Raw genomic sequence first — 21,337 nt, 5'->3', positions numbered from 1 at the left:
GAATCGTCGTGCTTTCAGAGGAGCGTTTATAAAGATATTTAGGGAAAAGTAACGGCCACACAACTCCTTCATTCATTCATTCAATCATCTCATCAAAAGAAAGACGGGGCTCAGGAAGGAAAGAGAAGACAAAGACAACGACAGAGAGCGCGCAAAGGACAGGGACGGATAAAAAAATGATCGGTCGAGTGATGCGCAACGTGCTCTTAATCTTCCGTTTACTGTTCAAACTCTTGACGTTTTTGCGACTGAATTGGATCGCAAAGTTTCTCAGACTTCTCTTGTTCTCCGCGCTGTTATTGCCGGCTTTTATTCGGATCGGGTGGTTCTACGTCACGGACGGAAGAATCAAAAGAGGCATAAAGTACGGGAAAAACGCGAGGAATTTTTTAGACGTCTACGTCCCATCAGACGAGGAAGACGAAGACGTCGAGGAAGGAGGAGGAGGAGAGACCAAACAAAAGAAACAGTTGAAGCCGGTGGTTATTTTTGTCACCGGCGGGGTGTGGATCATTGGATATCGAGTTTGGGGCGCCTTGTTAGCCAAAAGTTTGCTCGAATTTGGAGTCATAACGATATGCATAGATTATAGAAACTTTCCTCAAGGCGTGTGCGGTGATATGGTGGAAGACGTAGCGAACGGGATCGGATACGCGGTGAATGCGGCGAAAAGTTTAGGCGGAGATCCGAGGAAGATTAATTTGATCGGACAAAGTGCGGGAGCGCACTTGGCGGCGCTTTCGCTCTTGAAACAAGCGAGTCTGAGGGATGATTTGAAGGAGACGTGGCACGCGAAAGATATCATCGGGTTTGTAGGCATTAGCGGCATTTATCATCCGGAAAGCGAAGAGCTGATTGCGCACTTCGATAGACAGGGCCTTCACAGGAAGATATTTTTTTCCATAATGGAGGCGGGTTTCAGTGGTCGACACATCGAAGCGTTGGGGAGGAACTCACCATCGGAGATGGTTAAGTTGATCGGTGTCGAATGCGCACACGTCTTGCCGAGGTTTCTTTTGATCCACGGCGAGAAAGACGTGTCGGCGCCTACCAGAGAGAGCCGAAACTTCGCGCCAACATTATCAAACGCAGGCATTAGCGTCATGGAAAAGTATTACAAGAGCAAAGGTCACGTCGAGCCCTTCATACTCGATCCAATCCTTGGAAGGTCGGAGGATGTTTTGCTGGAAGATTTGTTGACGTTCATCTTCCGCCGCGAAGGTTTAAGTAAAACGTTTAAACGACAACCGTTGATGCGTCCGCGTTTCATCGTTGAACTTGCGAAAAGGGTGGTCCCTTTTTAATTAGATACATATAAATTGCAATAGAGTAGCAGAACAAGAGTTCTTATTAGTGTACATGATACTATACAAATGGCCGCAGCCGCCGCTATGTGAGTAAGGAGCACGAGCAGTCGCTTATTATATTCACTTCTTTTCTTGGTGAACGATGGTTTTAAATTTCTCTCCGACCATCGCGGCTGTCCTCTTCAAGTCCTTGATCGCATTCTCCGCCTCTCTCTTCTTTTCCTCTCGCTCGAGCTTACTTCTCTGGAGTGAAATCTTTCTCTCCTTTGCTTTTTCTATTCGCTCTAAAAGCTCTTTCCTGCGTTCCAACTCGTCCTCCAACCTTCGCTCGGCGAACGCGTTTTTATTCTTCGTCGTTAAAGCGGACATCTTATTATTCTTATTCTTCTTCTTCTCTGATTTTAAAAACGTCTCCTCGTCCACGAAATCAAATTTCAACGCGTCTTCCGACGTCGCGATGCCTTGTCTCGATTGCATTTCCATCGTCAGGTGTGACTTCTCGTACTCCGCGGATAACACTTTCTTCCCAATTTTTTCAACCTCTTTTCGTTTCCGTTCAACGAAATTCAGTTTCTTTTCTTCCATCTCCAACATTGCGTCTCGATTGGCCCGTCTCAACTCGATCAAAACGAACTGCGCGTCTTTCCGTCGATCGTGGTACGTCTCCAGCGATTCTAATTCTAATTCTTCTTTATCTTCATCATCATTCTTTTTAAATCGTTTCCGTTGCAACTGTTCTTTCGCGACAGTTTTGACGTTTTCAATCACGCGGAGGAGAAACTCGTACCGCGACTCCTCTTTCGTCGTTTTAGTCGTCGCGTTGTCCCTATCTCGCACGAGAAAACCATCGATGGTTTTATCGTCGCTCATTTGATGTGTCGTGTTTGTGTATTCAAGAAGAAGAAGAACAATGTATAATAAGGAAGATGTGTGGAGGATTTGAAGAGCGAATGCGTTATAAATACAAGTGGTTACGCGACAATACTACATCTCTTCTATGACTACCCACACTATGAATTACTTCTACAACTCTATTACGCGTTCTGTTTTTTACTCTTGGATGATGATTTAACCAATTCTTTCACCCATTTAATCGCGCTCAAGGCGAACAATCCGATGGCGACGACCAGACACGCGTGCAGATTTTTCAGTCGTTCCGGATGTCTCGCCAAGTGTTGGATTAAATATCCTTTGCCGAACAAAATCCAAACGAGAGCGGTGGATGACCCTAACCCGTAGCCGACGTATACTTGCGGCCACGTGTGAAAGCCGAGTTTGACGCGTAAGTACGCTAAAAACGCGCCCAGAGAAACTAAACCAAACGCGAGCGTTCTCGTGACGGTCGTCGCTAACCCGAACGCGTTCGGCTCGAACGCAAACGCCAACGCGGCGTACCAACTCAAATAACTCAAACTCGTCGCGTGCGAGGACGGCATCCCGGGGTCGACTTTCTTCGCACCATCCGGTCGGGAGTGATTTAACGCGCGTTTTAATAACTTCCCGTTCACGGAATTGACGATAGAGCCGAGTAAACACCAACACGTTTCCACCGTCGGATGGAACATCAAAAAGACCATCGCGGTTGCAGAGACGACGAATTTCGTGCTCTCGTTGAGATATTCGAAGACGACATCCTCGAGTTTCGGGACTTTTGGTTGTTTTGGTGATTTCTTCTTACTCTTCATCATCATCTCGTCGTCGTCGTCGGTGTTGTTGTTCTTCTTATTATTAGTATTACTCTCGGAAGCAGCACAAACCCGCTGGTGACGACGACGTTTTATTCGTCCGATTTGGATAAAGTTTTCCCCGTTGTTGTTTTGCGATGATAATGATGAAAAAGCAGAACAAAACTGCGTGCTCTGACGATGTGAAAGTCGTTGTTGTTGTTTCTGTTGTTGTTGTCGCGTTCGTGGGGGATGCACACCACACTTCGCCGCGAGCAGCAGCAACCGCATCAAGAAGTAGACTGTTTACTCTGCGGAAGATTGTGTGAGAAAGAGGAATAAAAAATCTTCATTTTCCTCTCGCATGATGTCAACATCCAATCGAATGACTTTATACAACAACGTTATAACGGTACTATATTATTAATGCATTCATTCTTTTCTCGTACATCCGGTATGTTTTCTGCAGCGCCCTTTTCACGGCGAGTCTATATTCTACTGCTAACTTCGTTCTTCTTCTTCTTGTGGCCCTGGCGTTCGTATCTTTTTCTGTATTCGCGCTGGAGTTTTTGAGATGTTCGAGCGACTCGCAATCCTGTTTTGCGGTCGTCGCGAACGAGAGCAAGGCTCGACCGGCGGCGTCGCGAATGGCGGTGCAAAAGTTGTGCTCGGACGCGTCGGAAAGCTTTTCGCCTCGAGATGCGAACGCCGAAAACGAGTGGCGTTGTGCCGAGGCGTGCGCGCGTTGCGCGCGTTTGTCGCTGTAAGATTCATACGAGGTGAGAACGGCGTATTCTAATCGCAAATCTCTCTCACTTTCAAACGTGAGAGCTCCAGACGTTGCGATAACTTTTGCATGGTATTCCGTTGTTTGTGTTGTAATCAATGGAACATCGAGCACAATCACATCGTTCGGATTGTTCTCCCCGCAATGAAAGCCATACAAGGACAACAGTTCCAAATTCGTATACGCGCCGTAGTTCATGAACAACTCGAACGAGCGAGTTGTAGGGGAGAACTTCTTGGGAAGCGTGCCTTGAAACTCAAACGCGTTCTCGTTTGCGTTCCACGCTCCCGTCCCAACAGGTACGCATCCATCCTCCTTTTCGTCACCGTTACAAAAGTTACCGTTATCATCGTCATCACCGCCGAGAAAACCTCCAACTGGCGCGTAATTGAACATGTCCCCTATCGGCGCCAACGCCCCTGCGGACGACCAAGGCACCGAAACCGTCCTCGATCTCACCGTCGCTTTTGCATATGCCCACTCCGCTCGCGTAAAAAAAATCCCCGCGTTCTTCGTCTTCTTACACTGTCTGTCGTACGACGCGGAAACTTTCCCTCGAAGCTCGCGCGCCGACGCTTTCGCCGCGTCGACTTGTAACATCTCAATCTCCTCGTCCGTCCACAGTTCCAATAAATCGTACTCGTTCGGAAGCGTTCGTAAATACGCGCTCCAGAAACTACCGCCGCTTTCGTTGTTGTTGTTTTTCGTATTCTTTTTTGTCTCTCTCAGAAGTATTTCGCACAAACTGTCGTCCTCTTCCTCCTCGAGTCCTTTTGTTACTGTTTCTGTTCGTCGTCGGGGAACACACAACAATGCCTTCTCCGGGATGGACACGAGCGTTTCTGTCGTCGTCATCGTGGCATCGTTTACGTCGTTTACGTCGTCTCTTTCATCGTCGAGGCGCACGTAAAAAATGCCTCTCTCGTCCTCCTCGTCGTCCTCGTCCCCATTCTTTATTATTCGTTGTTGTATCGCGACGTTCGGATGCGTTCGGATTCCATTCTCTCTTCCCCAGTTGAGCAACGTTTCGATGATGACAGTGTTGTTCTTCTTCTTCTTCTTCTTCTTCTTCGTCATTTCATCATCATCATCATCATCATCATCATTCCATCACAACTTACAAAAGCGCTGATACTGCCGATGAATGAAGAAGACTTTTCCAACAAATTTTGCTCCATTTTGCTCCAAAAAAACAACCAAAAGAGAAAACTTCTCTTGAAAGAGAAGACAAAGAGACGACGACATAAACGACGACGGGGAGCAGAAAAGCAGAGGAGAAGAAGAAGAAGAAGAAACACGGAGCAAATTAATGTCGTTTACGGACCGTAACCCGCTCTCGTTATCCATGCCTCAGCACAACTTGAAACAGTTGACGAAGCAATTGGAACGAGATTGGAACGACGAGGAAGAGAAGAGAAGGTGCGAAAAGAATGAAAAGAGTAATCACGCGGAGGAGAGAGGGTCGAGAAACAGCAACAACAACTTTAACAACATTAGAGGTGGTGGTGGAAATGGTGGTGCTCTGAGAATAGATAACGTCCTCGTCGAGGACAGACCAAAGCTGGCGTATCTAACTATAGAAGACTTGAAAAAGAAAGCGAAACCGTGGAGAGAGTTTTTCAGCACGGACTATTTGAGAAAGTCGTATAGCGTGCCGAGAACGAAAAGGGAGGCGTACGCTCGATTCGATCGAAACGTGTACGAGTATTTAGGGAATTATCGGAGGTGTTCGTGGATCATAGCTTTGGCTTTGTTGTATAAAAAACCGAAAGCAATCGCCGGCGGCGTCATCATCTTGAAACTGTACGACGTGTTGCAAGTGCTCGGTCAAACCGTGGCGATACAGGATTCGCACAAGACGGTGATTCAGTTTTTCTTGCAGGTTTTGATTTGGGTGGTGTCGATAGTGACGAGAGTGTTTGCGAGTCTTTCCATGGCGGTAGCGGTGGTGTTTACGATATTGGGATTGCACGCGATATTGAGACGGTTGGACGCGCCAAAGCCGACAAAAAGAAACGGAAAAAGAATCTCAGGGGTCGTCTGGGAAACTAAGTCGCCGAGAGAAATGAATAACGCGAATAATAGAGGTGGAATAGGAGGGATCATAGGTAGTTTGATAAATAGGAACAAAACGCAACGGAGGACTTGAAAATGAGAGAAATAAAGAGAGAATGACAGAGAGAGAGGACTATAGCACTCGAGCTTTATTTTTTATTATACACAAGCAGCAGGTACTACACAGTGCGCAAAAAAAACAATTATTATTTTTTGCGCAAGACTCCACCATCCGCGGCGAACTTCGTAATACTTTCTCTGACTGGCGCAATCGAGTTCACGGCGCGCATGCCGATACTCCGCAATTGCGTGAAAGGTGCGATGGAACTCAGAGTTGGTCCAAAAATCTTTTGGAGCGTATCCAATCCTATCACCATCGCTGACATTTCTAAGAAACGAGCGTTTTTATAGTTTCGGAGCGTGTTTTCACTTCCAATGTCATCGCCAACAGATATCGCGTTCTCAACCGCATCAATCGCCGCTGCGACGTCTTTAAACCCAAGATTAACGCCTTGACCGCCTAACGGGTGTACCACGTGCGCGGCGTCGCCAATCAAGAGCATTCTGCGGTGAGTCCTCGTACCAGCAATTTTCAATTTGAGAGGGAACGCGCCGCGTTCGGACCCTTTCGCCGTGGCGATGATGTTCGGTGGCGACTCAAACTCGTTTTCTTTCAGCGTTGATTGTAAAATTTCTCTCACTTTACTCTCCATCTTTTTGTTCTTCGCTAAAGTATCGACCGCAAACGAAAATAAATCTTTGGCGAAACTTTCCACGATAAACATCGAGAAACTCTTCGCGAACCCTCCGTTGATGATTTTCGAATCACGAACTTGCTGCTTACGAAGCTGATAATTGTACTCTCCGCCTCCGTGGATGGCATCGTTGACTTCGCTGGCAAAGTCGTCGTCACTCAGCGCGGTTATGCGCTCAGCTTCTTTCGGCGTGGTTGACCACACGATGTTTGCATAAATTGGAAACTGAGAATCATCTATATTATTGCTCGTCTTCGATTTCCCGTTGCCAATAGGAAGTAAAGCAATCGGTCCGTTTTTCAAAAAGCGCTGGAACGCCGTTTTGGTCGGCCCGTCGAGCTCAACCGTACCGCACACCGCTTTCTGGTTGTAATCGTACCCAAACGACCGCACCCCGGCGAATCGTTTCATGGCGCCGTTCGGACCATCCGCACCTACAACCAATCGCGCGCTAATTGTCTTCACTTCTTCTTCATATTCGCTGTCCCCGTTAGTGTAGTTACCCGTAGAACTCTTATACTTGACCACTCGAAATGGTGACGATTCCGTCGTCTCTGTACCAACCACGCTCGTCCCGGGCAACAAAAACAAACTTCTTCTCTTCCTCTCTTGTCCTTCTTCTTCCATTTCTTCTCCTTTTTCAAACTCTTCAATCAGTCCGTCGCACAACGCGTTCCGCGTCGCGTCGTTTTCAACCACCACCCCTAGTCTATCTCTGTTCGCCTCTTTTGCTTCGAACCGTACGTATCCTTCGCCAATCGCGTCCCACGCTTGCACGGCGTCAAACTCGTTCCCCAAGTTGGTCTTCTCAATCTGCGTCCACACGCCTCCACACTCGCGCTCTAAAAAGTCAATCGATTCCGGAGTCAACGCAGAGACTCTCGCTTTCGGTTTGTAAGGATTTTCTTGTTGTTGTTGTTTATCTTCTTCTTCTTTCTTTTCTCGTTTCATGGAGAACGCTCGCGGGTTCCCGTCTAAAACAGCCACAGACAAGTGTTTCGTTTTTGCGCTCATTCGCAACGCCCGCGCGAACGCGACGCCGACGAGCCCCCCACCAACGATGGCGACGTCCACTTTCGCGGGAATTGACGAATTAAACTCTCTCGTCTTCTTCTTCTTTCCAAAACTCTCTTCTTTCGTTTCCGTCATTGTCGTCGTCGATGAAAAAGCTTTCTTCGCGTCTCTCGTCGAAAATGACGACGACGACGACGAAAACAAAAATCGTTCCATCGTCCTCCTCCTCCTCGCGCCATCGAGATGATGGTAATGACTCCGACAACTCGCAAACGCTCTTCCACGCGACATCACGAGCAGCACGACCTGATCGGTGACCACCTTTTTTTCTTTCCTCGTGTGATACTTTCTCTGCTTCTTCTTAATACTCCTCTTAAAATGAAGAACTTTTTTGTCGTCTCTTTTGACGTCACTTTTCGACTCTTTTGCTTGTTAGATACTACTACTAAGAATAAGAATAAGAATACAAATGATCGAGGTGATCTTAAACGACCGCTTGGGGAAGAAAATACGCGTGAAGTGCAACGAGGACGACACCATCGGGGATTTGAAAAAGTTAGTCGCGGCGCAAACCGGAACCAGGCCGGAGAAAATACGGTACTAATGATGATATTCGTTTTTGATGTGATGATGTGGTGTCGGACGATTTGTTGTGGAGTCGCTTTTTGTGAATTGGATTTGGAGTTTGGATGTAGAGAAGAAGAAGAAGAACTCTCTCTCTCTCTTTCTCTCTCTTTCTCGTTCTCTCTCTCTCTCGTTCTCTCTCTCTCTCTCTGTGTGTGTGTGTGTTCGCACAGCAGCAAAACGCGCGTTTAATGTGTGTTTGGTAAAACTAAAATTCCTTCTGCTCTTCTCTCCAACAAACAAACAAACAAACAAAAACAGGATTCAAAAGTGGTACACGATATACAAAGACCACATCACGTTGGACGATTACGAGGTTAAAGATGGGAGCAATTTAGAGCTTTACTATAACTAGAAATAATAACGTAGATTAGATAGAGCAGACGCGATTTAGTTAGCAGTACATAATAATAATAATAATAATGACAATAAATACGTAATTCAGTAGTTCAGTCATTCGGCCTCGTTCAACTCTAATCCGAGCGCGAACATATACAATCCCGCAAAGATTTTATAGCCAGAGCTATTCAAACTATCTAAACTTTCTCTCATTTTATTCAGGGGCACTTTAATCACCGTGATAAACTCCGACCCTTCGAGCTCTTGTTCCGGGACGACTTTATCCTCGCCTCCGCGTTCGTCTTCCTCGTACTCGTCTAAGTTTACGTCCACGGTGACTAAAACTACCGTCTCATTACTCAGTCCCGGCGAAAGAGCCATGGAGCACGGCGTCGCTTTGGCGTTATATCCCGTATATCCAGTTTCCTCTTTCAATTCTCTTAGCGCGGCTTGTTCAGCCGTTTCGCCTTTATCGATTAAACCCGCGGGAAGTTCAATAGTTTCTCGTTCCATCGGAGGACGAAACTGCCTCACCAACAGCGTTTGCGTCTCGCGTTTGGACGATTTCAGTTTCGCAAACACGCACACGGCATCTGCCACCGCGTTTGGATCTTTCGTCGTTCTCGTCGCCGCGTCCCACGTCCGCTCTTCCCCGGTTGGATCGATATACGTTATCGAAGAAAACCTCAACCATTTGGTTTCCATCAACGTTTTCCACTCGACAACTTTCGATTTCGACGAACACATCTTCAAAGAAGAAGAAGAAGAATTCATCATCTTTTCCTGTTCGAGCACCTCTTTCACGTGCACGATTCTTACTCTTCTTTGTTTCCTTCCGTTCTCTGTTTTCTTTTCGTCGTTGTTGACAGACGCTTGAGGAGACCACGACGACGCTTTCGGGTGTTGTCGTGCGACAAAACGCATCCAAAATGAAGAGATTTTCGTGAAGAGGTGTTTCATTTTTGATGATGTGTACGGGGTACTACGTATGTGGTGGGTACATAGTTTTAGTAGTCTTTAGAAATGAAACTTTAGCTAAGTGTATTTAATAGTAAGTGTGTGTATGTCTCTCTTCTTTCTCTCTCTCTCTCTTCCCTCTCTCTCTCTCTCTCTTTCTCTTTCTCTTTCCTCTCTCTTTCATCGTCATACTTTCCTGTCGTAAAACTGATCCAAAGTCTTGGCCGGAATGCGCCTTAAAAGCTCTCGCGGGAAAATCCTCAACAAACTCCACGCCAAATCCAACGCGTCAAAAATCGATCGGCCTTCGTTTCCTTGGTCGATAAACTTTCGCTCAAACTTTTCTAAAAACTCCAAATAAAGCAAATCTTCGCCAGATAAGGCTTCTTCGCCGACGACCGCTCTCATGGCTAACGTATCTTTGCCGATGGCGTAGTTGGCGTACAACTGGTTCGAAACGTCGCCGTGGTCTCTTCTCGTCATCCCTTCCCCGATTGCAGATTTCATCAGTCTCGACAAAGACGGTAAAACGTTAATTGGTGGGTAAATTTGTCGATTGTGCAACTGCCTGTCGACGTAAATTTGACCTTCCGTGATGTACCCGGTCAAATCTGGAATCGGGTGAGTGATGTCGTCGTTCGGCATGGTTAAAATCGGCAACTGCGTAATACTCCCTTTTCTCCCTTTGATTCTCCCCGCTCTTTCGTAAATCGTCGCTAAATCAGTGTACATGTAACCGGGATAACCTCGTCTTCCGGGAACCTCCTCTCTTGCCGCGGACACCTCTCTCAAAGCGTCCGCGTACGACGACATGTCCGTCAAAATGACCAAAACGTGCTTCCCTTTTTCGTACGCTAAATATTCCGCCGTCGTCAGCGCAATCCTAGGGGTGATGATCCGTTCAATCGTTGGATCGTTCGCTAAGTTTAAGAATAACACCGTTTTCTCTAAGCTACCGTTTTCTTCAAAGTCTCTTCGAAAAAAGTTCGCGGTTTCCAAGTTCACCCCCATGGCGGCGAAGACGATGGCGAAGTCGTTCTCGCTTTTGTCCTCCTCCGTCTCCTCCGCCGCGCCGGGTTGTTTCACCAACCCAGCCTGTCGGCAAATCTGCGCCGCAATTTCGTTGTGCGGTAAGCCAGCCGCGGAAAACAAAGGAATCTTTTGTCCTCTCGCGATTGAGTTCATCACGTCTATGGTGGATATTCCGGTTTGGATCATTTCTTCTGGATAGGTTCTCTCCGATGGGTTGATCGAACTGCCGTTAATATCTAAATACTGTTCGGCCATAACGTTCGGTCCTCCGTCGATAGGTTTCCCACTCCCGTTGAAAATCCTCCCCATCATATCCTCCGCCACTGGGGTGGTCAACACGTCCCCGGTAAACTCTAACGTCGTGTGCTTGCTATCGATGCCGCTCGTCCCTTCAAAGACTTGCACCACCGCGCGTTCCCCGTCGACTTCCAAGACTTGTCCTCTCCTTTTCGTGCCATCGCTCAGAGTGATGTCCACAATCTCCGCGAACTTCGCGTTCTTCACCCGGTCTAAAATCACCAGAGGGCCGGAAACCCCAGTCACCGTTCGATATTCCACTCTCGGTTCGCACGTGAAATCTCTCGTCGCAAGAGAGGCTTGAAGTTGCACTTTGGCGAAATCAGAAGACAACAAAGAAGAAGAAGACATGTTGTTGTTGTTGTTGTTGTTATTCTTCTTCTTCTTCTTCTTCTTAATAGTGTTGTTCGACTATTCTATCGCAGCAGCAAAACGAAAACTCTTTAAAAGTGAGGAGCGCGAACGAATATAATAAGAACGTGTATTCGTGTTTTGTGTGTTCTCTGTGCGAAAGAGACACAAATTTATACTTTTTGTGGAGACGATCCTCAGCAAAAGAATCCCTCATCAAAAAGAGCAGAGTCCTTTTCTTGGCAAAAGTCTTAACTAGTATTACAACTCAACTATAACTCCCCATCCTAAATATTTCCTGTGATGTTTAAACAGAAACACACCGTCGCACAAGCTTTACGTCCTCTCCATCTCCTCCGTTTCCATCTCATTGCACGAGACTACTCTGGATAGAAGACCACCACGGGCTCCCAGATTCATTTCTGCCGAAAATATTTCAATAGTCGTTACATGAGCATGCTTCGGACAACTCCCCTTTTTTCAAAGTTCGGCGCCGCGATCGCTACAAGTCAGCGCCGCGCAAATTAAACGTTATTATATTTCAATCAAAAATCAACGTACTTCACCTATCAAAGTTTCTTCGATCGATCTCATGAGAGCCGAGTGTCATGATAGGCTGAGCATCGCAAATGGATGCTCGAGAGACGTCGTATTGTCTCACATGTTTCTGCAATCCAAAAACATGTTTTCCATCCAAAATCAATCCCAAAAAAAAAGGAGAGAACTCTCGATTTTAATCGATACAAACTCCCAACGGTACTGAAACTCCTTTTTCAAAAATGAAAGGCTGGAATTCTTTCCCAAAAAATGCTCTTTCCTCCATGTGTCGTCGTTGACTTCTTCTTCGATGAAGAAGAGAGAAGATATGCAATAACACGACGACAAAGAAAAGAACACAAAAAAGGGAGAAACTCGCCCGCGCAAGTCAAAACTCTCCGTACTCGAACCCCCTTTGTCCGTTCTTTCCCAGCTCTTTTCATTCATTCAATCTGCCATGCATGCGGGAGGAGAGATACAAAAATCGATTTGTATCTATATAATAAAAAAGAAAGCAAACGATGAAGAAAAGAGCTCCCACCCTTCCACCCACTATCATCGATAGAGGTCTATCGATGATAGCAATGCGTGTGACTTTCTCGCGCGCGTGCGCGCGCGCGCACGCAAATAAAAAAGTGATATTATATGCGCGCGCAAATGCGCGCAAATGCGCGCGCGAGAAAGTGAAGAGGAAATGCAAAAAAAAATTCGTTTTTTAGATACAGATACAAAATTTACCGCTTTCTCTTTCTCTTTCTCTTTCTTTTTCTTTCTCCCCCAATTTTCCCTCTGTTTTTTCTTTTTTTGCGACGAAGAAAATAAACGGAGAGAGAGAATACGTAAAAAGCGCGTATTCTCCCGCTCCGAGTTCCTGCGAACGATTTATGAGGTGTGTGCGTGCATCCGCGCGGTTTTCAGCACCTCTCTCTCGCGCGCGGTCCCCAGTCAACGCGCGCGCGTGGAGGGGACAGGGAAGTGATGACGTGTCACGCTCTCGTGCAAAGTTGGTTTTATGTTTAGGGTCTCAAATTCTCAACTTTCATTCTCGTGCGTTTCTGAAGCTCTTTTTTTTTTAATAAGATGCTTAAAAAAGCAGTCCTTTTTTTTCACCTTTTTTCTCTTCTTCTCTTCTTCAGAAAAGAACGACCACATTTTTGAAACGAAAGTCCACTTAGTACTTACACAGTTGAGAGAGAGGAGTGTCGACGACACAAACACTACCTACTCAGAGTAGTATATATATATATTAGTATTCCAATACGAATAACACGCACGAACACGCGGCGGTGCAGTTACACATCACGGAAGGAATCTTTCTGTTAAAAGTGTTCGTGTTCTCCCTCGACGAAAACGAGAACTCGACGATGAGGAGGAGAATATGGCCGTCCGCGTTGCGTTTGTTGAAAGAAAAAACATTAGTAAAGTCGTCGCCGTCTGAACAATCGTCGTCGTCGTCTGAGTCTTTGAATCTTTTGGTGGACGCAGTCGTGGCTTCGCTGAAGGACACTGGGGCTCCTTCCTCCGGAGGATCGAGAAGAGTGATCGCGAGAGAAGACGTGATGCGATTCCTCTCTTCTTCTTCTTCTTCTTCGAGTAACACGAACAACGATCGTCTGATTGAGAACTACGCCAGGATTGACGGGACGAAAGACGCGTCGACGTCTTCTTCTTCCGACGATATCGGTGGGAATGAAAGGAAGAAAAAAGTAGTCGTGGTGAACTCGGAGTTTGAGGACGTGCCAAACAGCGCGATTCGAAAAGTGATCGCCTCGCGACTGTTAGCGTCGAAACGCGCGCAGCCGCACAGTTACGTGACTATGGACGTGGACGCATCCGGAGTGGATCGATTTAGGAAGAAAGCCATGCAAGAGCACGAGACGAAGGTATCCGTAAACGACTGCATTTTATACGCCGCGTCGAAAGCGCTGAGACGAGTAAGGAAGGTGAATTCGAGGTACGATGAAAAATTAGGGAAGAGGATGGAGTTTGACACGGTGGATATTTCGGTAGCCGTAGCAGCGCCTACGGGTTTAGTCACTCCAATCGTGTTCAACGCGGACAACAAAAGTGTCTCCGAAATTGGTCAAGACGTTCGTCGATTGGCTGGTAAAGCGAAAGATGGCAAGTTGAAACCGAGCGAAATGATTGGAGGGTCGTTTACGATTTCGAATTTAGGCATGTTCTCGGTGGACTCGTTTCAAGCCATACAAAATCCACCGCAAGGCGCTATATTAGCCGTAGGAAGAGGTACCGAGCGAGTCGTCATATCAAAAAGCGCGAGAAGTGATTCATCATCAAATGACGACGACGGCAATGTCGACAAACCCGCGACGGATGCGGTCTTTAGCGAGGACCAACTCTCGACTCAGCTGTCCATATCCGCCACGTTGAGCATCGACAACAGGTGCATGGATGAAGCGGACGCGAGCGAGTGGTTGGAGGCGTTCGCCGACGAGATGCGAAAAGCCGAAGACTTTGTGCTTTAAAATATACTTATGCGTACACTTCCGAACATTCTTCTCTCCTTCTCTCTTTTACCAATCCTATTCTCGTCTGTGTTCTTTTGCTTTTTCGTCGTCTCCCCAACTTCTCGTACTCGCAATAATATCTTTTAATGTTATTGGATTTAAATCCACACAACAGATTAGTACCCCGTCGCTTTTTAAAGCGCCGCTGGGAGAGAAGAGCTAAAGACATGGCGTTACGAACGGTCAAGCCATCGTCGCCGCCAATCAAAACGATCTCAATCCCAGCGGCGACAGAAAACGAAAACGGAAAGAAGCAAAAGCAGAAGGACGATGAAAATGACGACCTTGACGGTTCGTCGCATTTCGCACAACAACAACAACAGCGGCGGCGGCGAGTTAGTTTTTCCGATTTTGAGCTGTTGATCGACTGCGCGGACAGTCCACTTCCGCGCTCGAACGTCTCGTGCCTCTTTCACACGAAGAACAAAGTGGACACGATCGATAAGTTCGCGCACCGTTTATCTATTCCAGACGAGACGAGAGAAAATTTCATCAACGAAATATGGCTGGAAAAGACAAAGACAAACCCGAGCTTGTTCAACGGGACAAAGTTCCGGTTGAGTTCCTGGGAGGAGAAGCAGAAATCTTCGAGTAATGACGGAAAAGAACATAAAACGGTAGAGATTCACGTCGGAGAGACGGATTATAAGTCGTTCGTGGGGACGAACTTAGCGGAAGACTGGCAAGACTTGCCTGAGAAAAGTTTGGCGAATCCGCTCGGAACGGCGGTGTTTTGCGTGTGCGAAGACGGGAAAGTGTTGGCGTTGAGACGGTCGCAAAACGTCGGCGAGGCTGCGGGGATGATTGTACTCGCCGGTGGCCATCCTGAACCGGAAAACGTTCAGGTTCGCAAGGATGATGAGTTGTTAGACGTTACGTTTGAATTATTTGACAGCGCAAGTCTAGAGCTGCTAGAGGAGACGGGAGTGGAGGTATCGCAGTGCGAGAAATTGCTGTTCCTTGGGTTGTCGAGACGAAAAGTTAATAAAAGAGCTTGCGCCGTATTTGTGACGCGTACAAAGTTGACGTCGCAAGAATGCATTGAGAAGTATCGAAGTCAAAAGCCTTTGAGCGCTGACGAGAGCACAGAAATGTTGGGTTTGAGCATAGAAGAACTCGTAGAGGCGACGAGGAACGGGCAGTGTCCGGGTTGTCACTGCGGGGCCATAAACTTAGGTGAGAAATATTTAAATAGTCTTAGCGCGAATAGAAGAGAGAAAAAGGAAGGGGAGGAAGCTTCGAAGACGACGATGGCCACGATGAAAGGTGGGTTGGGCGATCTTAAAGTACTCAAAACGAAGAAGAAATCGAGCAAGAGTAGTAGCAATATTACTAGTAATAACGCAAAGAGTGATAAGGACGACGACGATAGTAACGTAAAACAAAAGCAACAGATGGAGCAAGATGAAATCGAGCGCGCGAGGGAGAGTTTACGAAAGCTCGCGCAAGCCTCGAAAGATGCGAAAATCGATGAAGCGATTGCCATCCACGAGCGCAATCAGCAGCAACAACAGTACATGGCACCTCCTCCGTATGCTGAATTTACTTTTGAAACGGTACGCAAGCGTTCGCTAGATTACATGGCATTGAATCCAAACCAAGGAGTATGCGGTCACATGCCGAAACATGACTTGCTCGCTCGGACGACTGGAGTCTTTCCGGTACTCGGTAAAATGATACTCGCGAAGCCTTCGCTTCAGAAAGTAATCTCGACTCCAGAGGGCATTGATAATTTATTAAAAGCGCTCCAATTAAGTACGGTTGGAAACGAACGAGGAGAGGATAATTTTGCCTTATTCGCGACGTACCAAGATTTAATCGGCGAGGGTGATGTTGGAAAACTCGCGGACGAGCTGGAAGAAATTGCCACCATGCAAAGTCAATTTCGAGAGTTTAAATACAACGATCCGTCCAACTCGAACGAACAACCGAGAGAATCGTCGGCCGCAGAAGAAGAAGTATACGCCAAAGAGCGCTCGTCAAGGGCTCTTGCGCAAAAACGCTCGAATAAAGCGTTAGTTATGACGTATTTCCGATCGTGGATACCAAACTTCGATTATTACGTTCCGTTTGTATTCATGTACTTGTGGTATACGATTTCCTTAGTTCCTGGAGCGAATCTGTTCGTTTTAATCATTAGTTTTGGTCTGTTACATCTTGCAAAAGGGAAGATTGACGGTCTAGCTGGAACGCAAAGTAACGCGTTCTCGTTGGTCAGCGCGGAAGCGGTGGAGAAATTTGGCCCAAAAGAGGCGCGGGACGCATCGGCATCTCGTCACGCGATGTGGTTTCATGGTTTGTTGGGAATCACGCTCGTGCACTATTGCATATTTCTGGTACCAAAATATTCCCAAGATTATTCAGCGGTGAATGTTGGATTAGCTATCGGTGTCTCCTGCCCTATATTTTTTCTATTGACGTATATTGTCGGACCGGGTTACGTTCCCCGAGTGACTGACACGAACGAGAAAGACGAATGGATGCGCAATATGGTGCGCGTTGCAAATACTTACGACGTTGAAAACGGAAGTATCGCCGTAAAAGCGTCTACGATGTCACAAAATGGACGGTTCTGCGCCTCGTGTCACGCAGCGAGACCATTGAGGTCGAAGCATTGTCCGTTCTGTCAAAGATGCGTGTACAAAATGGATCACCATTGCCCGATTGCGTTGACGTGCATCGGCGCGAAAAATCAAAAATGGTTCTTTTTCGCCTTGTTGACTTGTTTCATAGCGGCGTGCACGTTCGTTCGATTCGATTGGTGTTACATAAGCGAATCTTTCGTGGCGAATCGATTGGAAAACCCGGATGAACAACTTCTTTACACGTGGTTCCGAACGCTCAACAGTAATCCGATGTCAACCATCCTCTTTGCGCTTCAAGTTCTCGGAGGCGTCGGCTACGCCGGCATTTTGTTAATCCGACAAACCTTCTGCGCTGTTTCCAACTTGACCACAAACGAGATGTCAAATTCTCATCGATACGAGTATTTGAGAATGAGTAAAGAAAATTTAGCGTACTTGAACCCATTTGATCGCGGTTTAGCTCCCAACTGTCTCGCGTTTCTCACCGAAGAGGACCAAATACCGGACTGGGATGCCCTCAATATGGAAGCCAGAAAAAGCGGGGAGGAACGAATCGCCGAGCCGAAAAAGTATTCCTACCGATGGTTACATCAACGGTACCCTCTCTTTTGCACGTTTCATAACAAGGCGGCGAGACCTTCTCTTCAAGACTCGTCGCATGCGGAACACAACCATCATCATCATCATCATCATCATCATCATTCTCACGACGGAATCCCGTGCGATGGAAATCACGCCTAGCATATAGTTTTAAGTGCTCTTAGTAGAGGTGTATTCTTGAGGCAAAACGTCGCACTTTTTTCAAAAAAAAATGAACAAAAACTCATCACAAAAAAACGAACTCTTGAGAGACGCAAAGCACTTTACACTTCCTTCCTCTTTAAGTATGGCGCCAAAGAGGCAGAAAATGAAGACGACTGCTAAGACTTTGAGAGGAGAAGATGATACGGTGGACGTGTACGATTTTGACGCGCAAATTACAAGCGCGACGATTCAGACGACGGAAAAAGAAGAAGAAGAAGAAGAAGAAACCGCAAAAATAGCAGCGCGGGGAACAAAGAAGAAGAAGAAATCAAACGCGACGACGACTTTAACGACGACGAAAGGAAAACCAAAAGCACAACAAACGAAAGCAAAAGCAAAAGCCATCACCACGACTAAAAGTAGGAGTCGTCTCCAAAATCAAGGCGCAGTTCCTCCGGGAGATCCACGAGAGAGACCGAAGGAGACGATCGCGCTCGAGTTCGTCAAAGGCCCATTCAAAGGCACGCGATTCGAAAATCCAAACAATCTTCCTTCGTTGAAAATCGGCCGAGTGAAACCAGGGAACCAGATTCACGTGAAGGACGACGCGGTGTCGCAAAAGCACGCGCACATTTTTTGGAACGCGAGTACCAATCGATGGGAAATTGTAGATCTGGGAAGCTCGAACGGGACGTACGTGGACGACGTGGAATTGGACGAACACTCGGAAGCGAGAGCGTTGAAAGATGGGAGCACGATAAAGATCGGGAACCAAACGACCGTGAGGGCGAGGATACGCCCGCGAGAAGGAGAAGAAGAAGTAGGAGAAGAAAAAGTCGGCGATGACGATGAAAGAGAAGGAGAGAGTGCAAAGAAAAAGAAAAAGAAAACGAAGCAAACTGGAGCGAGTAAGAAAAGTGTAGGAGTAGTAGCAATAGAGGTGACGAAGACGAAGAAGTCGCCGTTATCGGCTTCGGCGAAAGGGAATAAAAAAACCGACAACGATAACTTAGCAGATGTGCCCGCGAAGAGTCCTTTGCCTTCGGTTGGGCCAAAGAAAAGAGTCGCTCCCCCGATCATTTCCGAGAAGAAGAAGGCGAAGAAAACGGAAACGGCGGAAGAAAAAGAAGACAACAACGAGGACGAGGAGAATGGAAAGAGTAACGAGACTACCTTAGAGCGCCTCCAGCGATGGAGCAGCGAACTCGTCGATGACGTTCGAGCGAGTGCGGAACGCGCTGTAGAGAGACTATTTAGAGAAAAGAAGAAAATTGAAGCCGATTTGCGCCAAGAGTTTGCGGTTTGATTTTAATGCGCGGCGCGTAATGAAAATAACGCAACCTTTTATTCTCTACCTAAAACGTGCCCTTTCCTGTGCTTCGCTACTCCTAATCTGCTCGCTTTCTTCTCCACCGCTTCTATTCGTTTATCTGCGTTCGTTTTGCTCGTCAATTTCTCCTTCGACGCTTTCTCCCACTCCTCCTCTTGCTTTCGTCTCGCTCGTTCCAGCTGCTTTTCTCGGTCTTTTTCGCTTATGGAACTCTTCCCTTTCGTTGTTCTCTCGAGGAGTCTCCCCGCCGTTCGCGACCAGAGCGTGCGACAAAATCCTCTGATGTGTCGTTTGAACGTTACGTACACCAAAAGTGCGAACAAGAAATACCACCCGTACAGTTCAAACTGCCTCCAAACGACGCGCAAGACGAGGAAGATTTTCTCTCGTAAAAGTTTCGCAATTTTTCTCGACGGAAATAAATTTTGTTCTTCGCGTTCATCTTCAAAGTCGTTAAACTGTTCTTCTTGGTTTTGAGAAGAGGCTTTCACCACCGCGTCGCTGGTGGTTTCTTCTGAATACTCCACCATCTTTTCGTGCGTTTAATATATTCTTTTCTTCTTCTTCTTCCTGTGTTTACTACTGTGCGTTCTATCTGTAACGTCGTCGCAAAAATTCTTCTGAGGAGAGCATTTAGGGTTGCATTCTAAAACCCTAAATGCCGTGTTTCGTTCCCCTCTTTGGAAAATGGAATTTTCTCCCTCACAACACAAATAGTTAAAGGAAACGCGGAAACGCGCGCTCTTTTATTATAAAACACAATAATCATCTCATCTCATCTCAAGAAGAAGAAGAAGAAGAAGATGGATCGAGGCGTTACTTTCCAGACTCGGATACCGAAACTTCCAACAAATCAAACGTTTTTAAAGTCTCCTTCGTCGGGGAAGAAAATTTTATCGCAACGAACTGAAAACACGCAAAAGATATCATCATCCTCGAGGAGCGATGGTATCATCGTCAACGCGGAGAGAAGTGGCGGTTACGACGACGACGACGTAAACGACGACGGACGAGGTGGTCGGACGAAGATGAAGCAGAAGACGAGGAAGCAGAAGCAGAACGAGAGTCACAGAAAAAGTGGGGGGAGAAGAGAAGGAGGAGAAGACAACAAGGAGAATAACGACGCGGAGTGCTTTGACGACGACGACGACGACGACGACGACGAGGAGGAAGGAAAAGAGTTACAATCGGAGAAGCAGCAACAGAGAATTGCGGGCGTCTGGTCGCCGCTGCCGCCGCCGGCGGCGAAGATGAACAAAACGAACAGGATGAAGAGGATCAAACGAGAAGAAGAAAAAGAACGAGCCGATACGAACAACAACAACAACAACAACAACAACAACACGGGAGAGAGGAAACGCCAGAAGACGACGACGACGACTCTCCCCGCGGAAGGCGAAAAGATTGACTCGAACGATTCCATCTCGGAGGCGCTCGTAGCAAAGTTGTTGCAATACAAACCGAAAGGAAAGACGCAGTTTGACCACATTGGCAAGATGAAGGCGATGACAGATTTCATTGAAACAAAGCTCAAACCAGCGGTGAAGTCCTTATCGAGGGAGATGATTGAATACAAAGTCATTTCGGAGCAAGCGACAACGAGTGCAAACGAACAAGTTGAGAAAGCAAAGGAAGCTCTTCAGCTGACAGAATCAAAATACGCCGCGGTAGTTTTGGAACGGGAGACACTAGTAAAGGAATGCGGTATACTGCTGGAAAAGCATAGCGCGAATGAGAAAGCAGTCGCTGATTTTCGAGCGACCCTTGAGGAGACGAATCGTATTTTAGAAAACACGAGGGCATCGACCGAAGAATTAGAATTGAAACTGAGCGAGAGCAGACACACTATCGGGCAAATGAAAGAAGAGCAAAATTTGACCCGGCAAAAGCTCGAGGACGCCTTGACGCAAAAAACAGAATCGGTAGAAAACGTTCAAAAGCTTCTCGCGGAAAAGGCTGGAATGATGATGGAACTTGGTGAATTGAAAGGAATACGTTCGCAAATTGAAACGCAAATTCAATCCGCGAATGCCCGAGCAGAAACGATAGCTAAAGAGTGTGAAACAGTCAAGGAAGAAGCGAACGATTTGAAGAGAGAAATCGCGCGTCTCACCATCGAGTGCGAAAAGAAACAAGAAAAGGCCAATAGCTTTCAATCGGAAACTGAAAGTATGAAGGCCAATATTGCCCGCGTTCTGGAAGAAAACAACGTTTATAGAATTCAGTTGGAAACGTCCAAATCCGATGGCGAGAAGTTGCTTGGAGAGTTTGAATCGCTTCGAAAAGAGAAGGAAAAGTTAGAGGAGCTCAAAGCACAACTATTAGAGGCAAACAGCGAAATCAAATGCAGTAAAGTTGAAGTAAATTATACAAAGTCAGAGTGTGAAATGCTCAAGAAGCAGTGCGAAGCTAGTAAGGAAGACAAAGCGTC

General features: G+C 46.8%; 13 protein-coding genes across 13 annotated transcripts in view; 7 read left to right on the top strand and 6 right to left on the bottom strand.

The window, feature by feature from the left end:
* Positions 1-176: 176 nt before the first annotated feature.
* On the top strand, positions 177-1,304 carry Bathy11g00860 (predicted protein; the record flags this gene model as incomplete). Its single annotated transcript, XM_007510118.1, has 1 exon — positions 177-1,304. The coding sequence occupies one exon, from the start codon at positions 177-179 to the stop codon at positions 1,302-1,304; it is 1,128 nt and encodes a 375-aa protein (XP_007510180.1).
* A 123-nt stretch (positions 1,305-1,427) lies between these two features.
* On the bottom strand, positions 1,428-2,177 carry Bathy11g00850 (unknown protein; the record flags this gene model as incomplete). Its single annotated transcript, XM_007510223.1, has 1 exon — positions 1,428-2,177. The coding sequence occupies one exon, from the start codon at positions 2,175-2,177 to the stop codon at positions 1,428-1,430; it is 750 nt and encodes a 249-aa protein (XP_007510285.1).
* A 164-nt stretch (positions 2,178-2,341) lies between these two features.
* Positions 2,342-3,262, bottom strand: Bathy11g00840 (predicted protein; the record flags this gene model as incomplete). The annotated part of the gene is made up of 1 exon (XM_007510333.1): positions 2,342-3,262. One exon carries the CDS (start codon positions 3,260-3,262, stop codon positions 2,342-2,344), a length of 921 nt encoding a protein of 306 aa, XP_007510395.1.
* Positions 3,263-3,386: 124 nt separating this feature from the next.
* On the bottom strand, positions 3,387-4,835 carry Bathy11g00830 (predicted protein; the record flags this gene model as incomplete). Its single annotated transcript, XM_007510202.1, has 1 exon — positions 3,387-4,835. The coding sequence occupies one exon, from the start codon at positions 4,833-4,835 to the stop codon at positions 3,387-3,389; it is 1,449 nt and encodes a 482-aa protein (XP_007510264.1).
* A 232-nt stretch (positions 4,836-5,067) lies between these two features.
* Positions 5,068-5,907, top strand: Bathy11g00820 (predicted protein; the record flags this gene model as incomplete). The annotated part of the gene is made up of 1 exon (XM_007510155.1): positions 5,068-5,907. The coding sequence occupies one exon, from the start codon at positions 5,068-5,070 to the stop codon at positions 5,905-5,907; it is 840 nt and encodes a 279-aa protein (XP_007510217.1).
* Positions 5,908-6,019: 112 nt separating this feature from the next.
* Positions 6,020-7,717, bottom strand: Bathy11g00810 (2-octaprenyl-6-methoxyphenyl hydroxylase; the record flags this gene model as incomplete). Its single annotated transcript, XM_007510039.1, has 1 exon — positions 6,020-7,717. The coding sequence occupies one exon, from the start codon at positions 7,715-7,717 to the stop codon at positions 6,020-6,022; it is 1,698 nt and encodes a 565-aa protein (XP_007510101.1).
* A 334-nt stretch (positions 7,718-8,051) lies between these two features.
* On the top strand, positions 8,052-8,561 carry Bathy11g00800 (ubiquitin-like protein 5; the record flags this gene model as incomplete). Its single annotated transcript, XM_007510190.1, has 2 exons — positions 8,052-8,179; positions 8,267-8,561. The coding sequence occupies 2 exons, from the start codon at positions 8,052-8,054 to the stop codon at positions 8,559-8,561; spliced, it is 423 nt and encodes a 140-aa protein (XP_007510252.1).
* A 98-nt stretch (positions 8,562-8,659) lies between these two features.
* On the bottom strand, positions 8,660-9,505 carry Bathy11g00790 (ADP-sugar pyrophosphatase; the record flags this gene model as incomplete). Its single annotated transcript, XM_007510225.1, has 1 exon — positions 8,660-9,505. The coding sequence occupies one exon, from the start codon at positions 9,503-9,505 to the stop codon at positions 8,660-8,662; it is 846 nt and encodes a 281-aa protein (XP_007510287.1).
* Positions 9,506-9,688: 183 nt separating this feature from the next.
* Positions 9,689-11,182, bottom strand: Bathy11g00780 (predicted protein; the record flags this gene model as incomplete). Its single annotated transcript, XM_007510220.1, has 1 exon — positions 9,689-11,182. One exon carries the CDS (start codon positions 11,180-11,182, stop codon positions 9,689-9,691), a length of 1,494 nt encoding a protein of 497 aa, XP_007510282.1.
* Positions 11,183-13,083: 1,901 nt separating this feature from the next.
* On the top strand, positions 13,084-14,205 carry Bathy11g00770 (dihydrolipoamide acetyltransferase; the record flags this gene model as incomplete). The annotated part of the gene is made up of 1 exon (XM_007510106.1): positions 13,084-14,205. One exon carries the CDS (start codon positions 13,084-13,086, stop codon positions 14,203-14,205), a length of 1,122 nt encoding a protein of 373 aa, XP_007510168.1.
* Positions 14,206-14,414: 209 nt separating this feature from the next.
* Positions 14,415-17,573, top strand: Bathy11g00760 (predicted protein; the record flags this gene model as incomplete). Its single annotated transcript, XM_007510312.1, has 1 exon — positions 14,415-17,573. The coding sequence occupies one exon, from the start codon at positions 14,415-14,417 to the stop codon at positions 17,571-17,573; it is 3,159 nt and encodes a 1,052-aa protein (XP_007510374.1).
* Positions 17,574-17,718: 145 nt separating this feature from the next.
* Bathy11g00750 (predicted protein) lies at positions 17,719-18,882 on the top strand (the record flags this gene model as incomplete). The annotated part of the gene is made up of 1 exon (XM_007510196.1): positions 17,719-18,882. One exon carries the CDS (start codon positions 17,719-17,721, stop codon positions 18,880-18,882), a length of 1,164 nt encoding a protein of 387 aa, XP_007510258.1.
* An 827-nt stretch (positions 18,883-19,709) lies between these two features.
* The window catches only part of Bathy11g00740 (predicted protein), a gene marked incomplete at both ends in the record, with an annotated part of 3,018 nt that continues 1,390 nt past the window's right edge, over positions 19,710-21,337 (top strand). Inside the window, one exon of the mRNA XM_007510130.1 lies at positions 19,710-21,337. This exon is cut by the window's right edge and continues 1,390 nt beyond it. Within this exon, the coding sequence (XP_007510192.1) occupies positions 19,710-21,337 (1,628 nt within the window).

Source organism: Bathycoccus prasinos (genome assembly GCF_002220235.1).
Source record: "Bathycoccus prasinos genomic : Chromosome_11".
Classification (NCBI taxonomy): Eukaryota; Viridiplantae; Chlorophyta; class Mamiellophyceae; order Mamiellales; family Bathycoccaceae; genus Bathycoccus; species Bathycoccus prasinos.
Note: the sequence above shows the minus strand (reverse complement) of the source record. Positions and strands in the feature narration are given on the sequence as shown.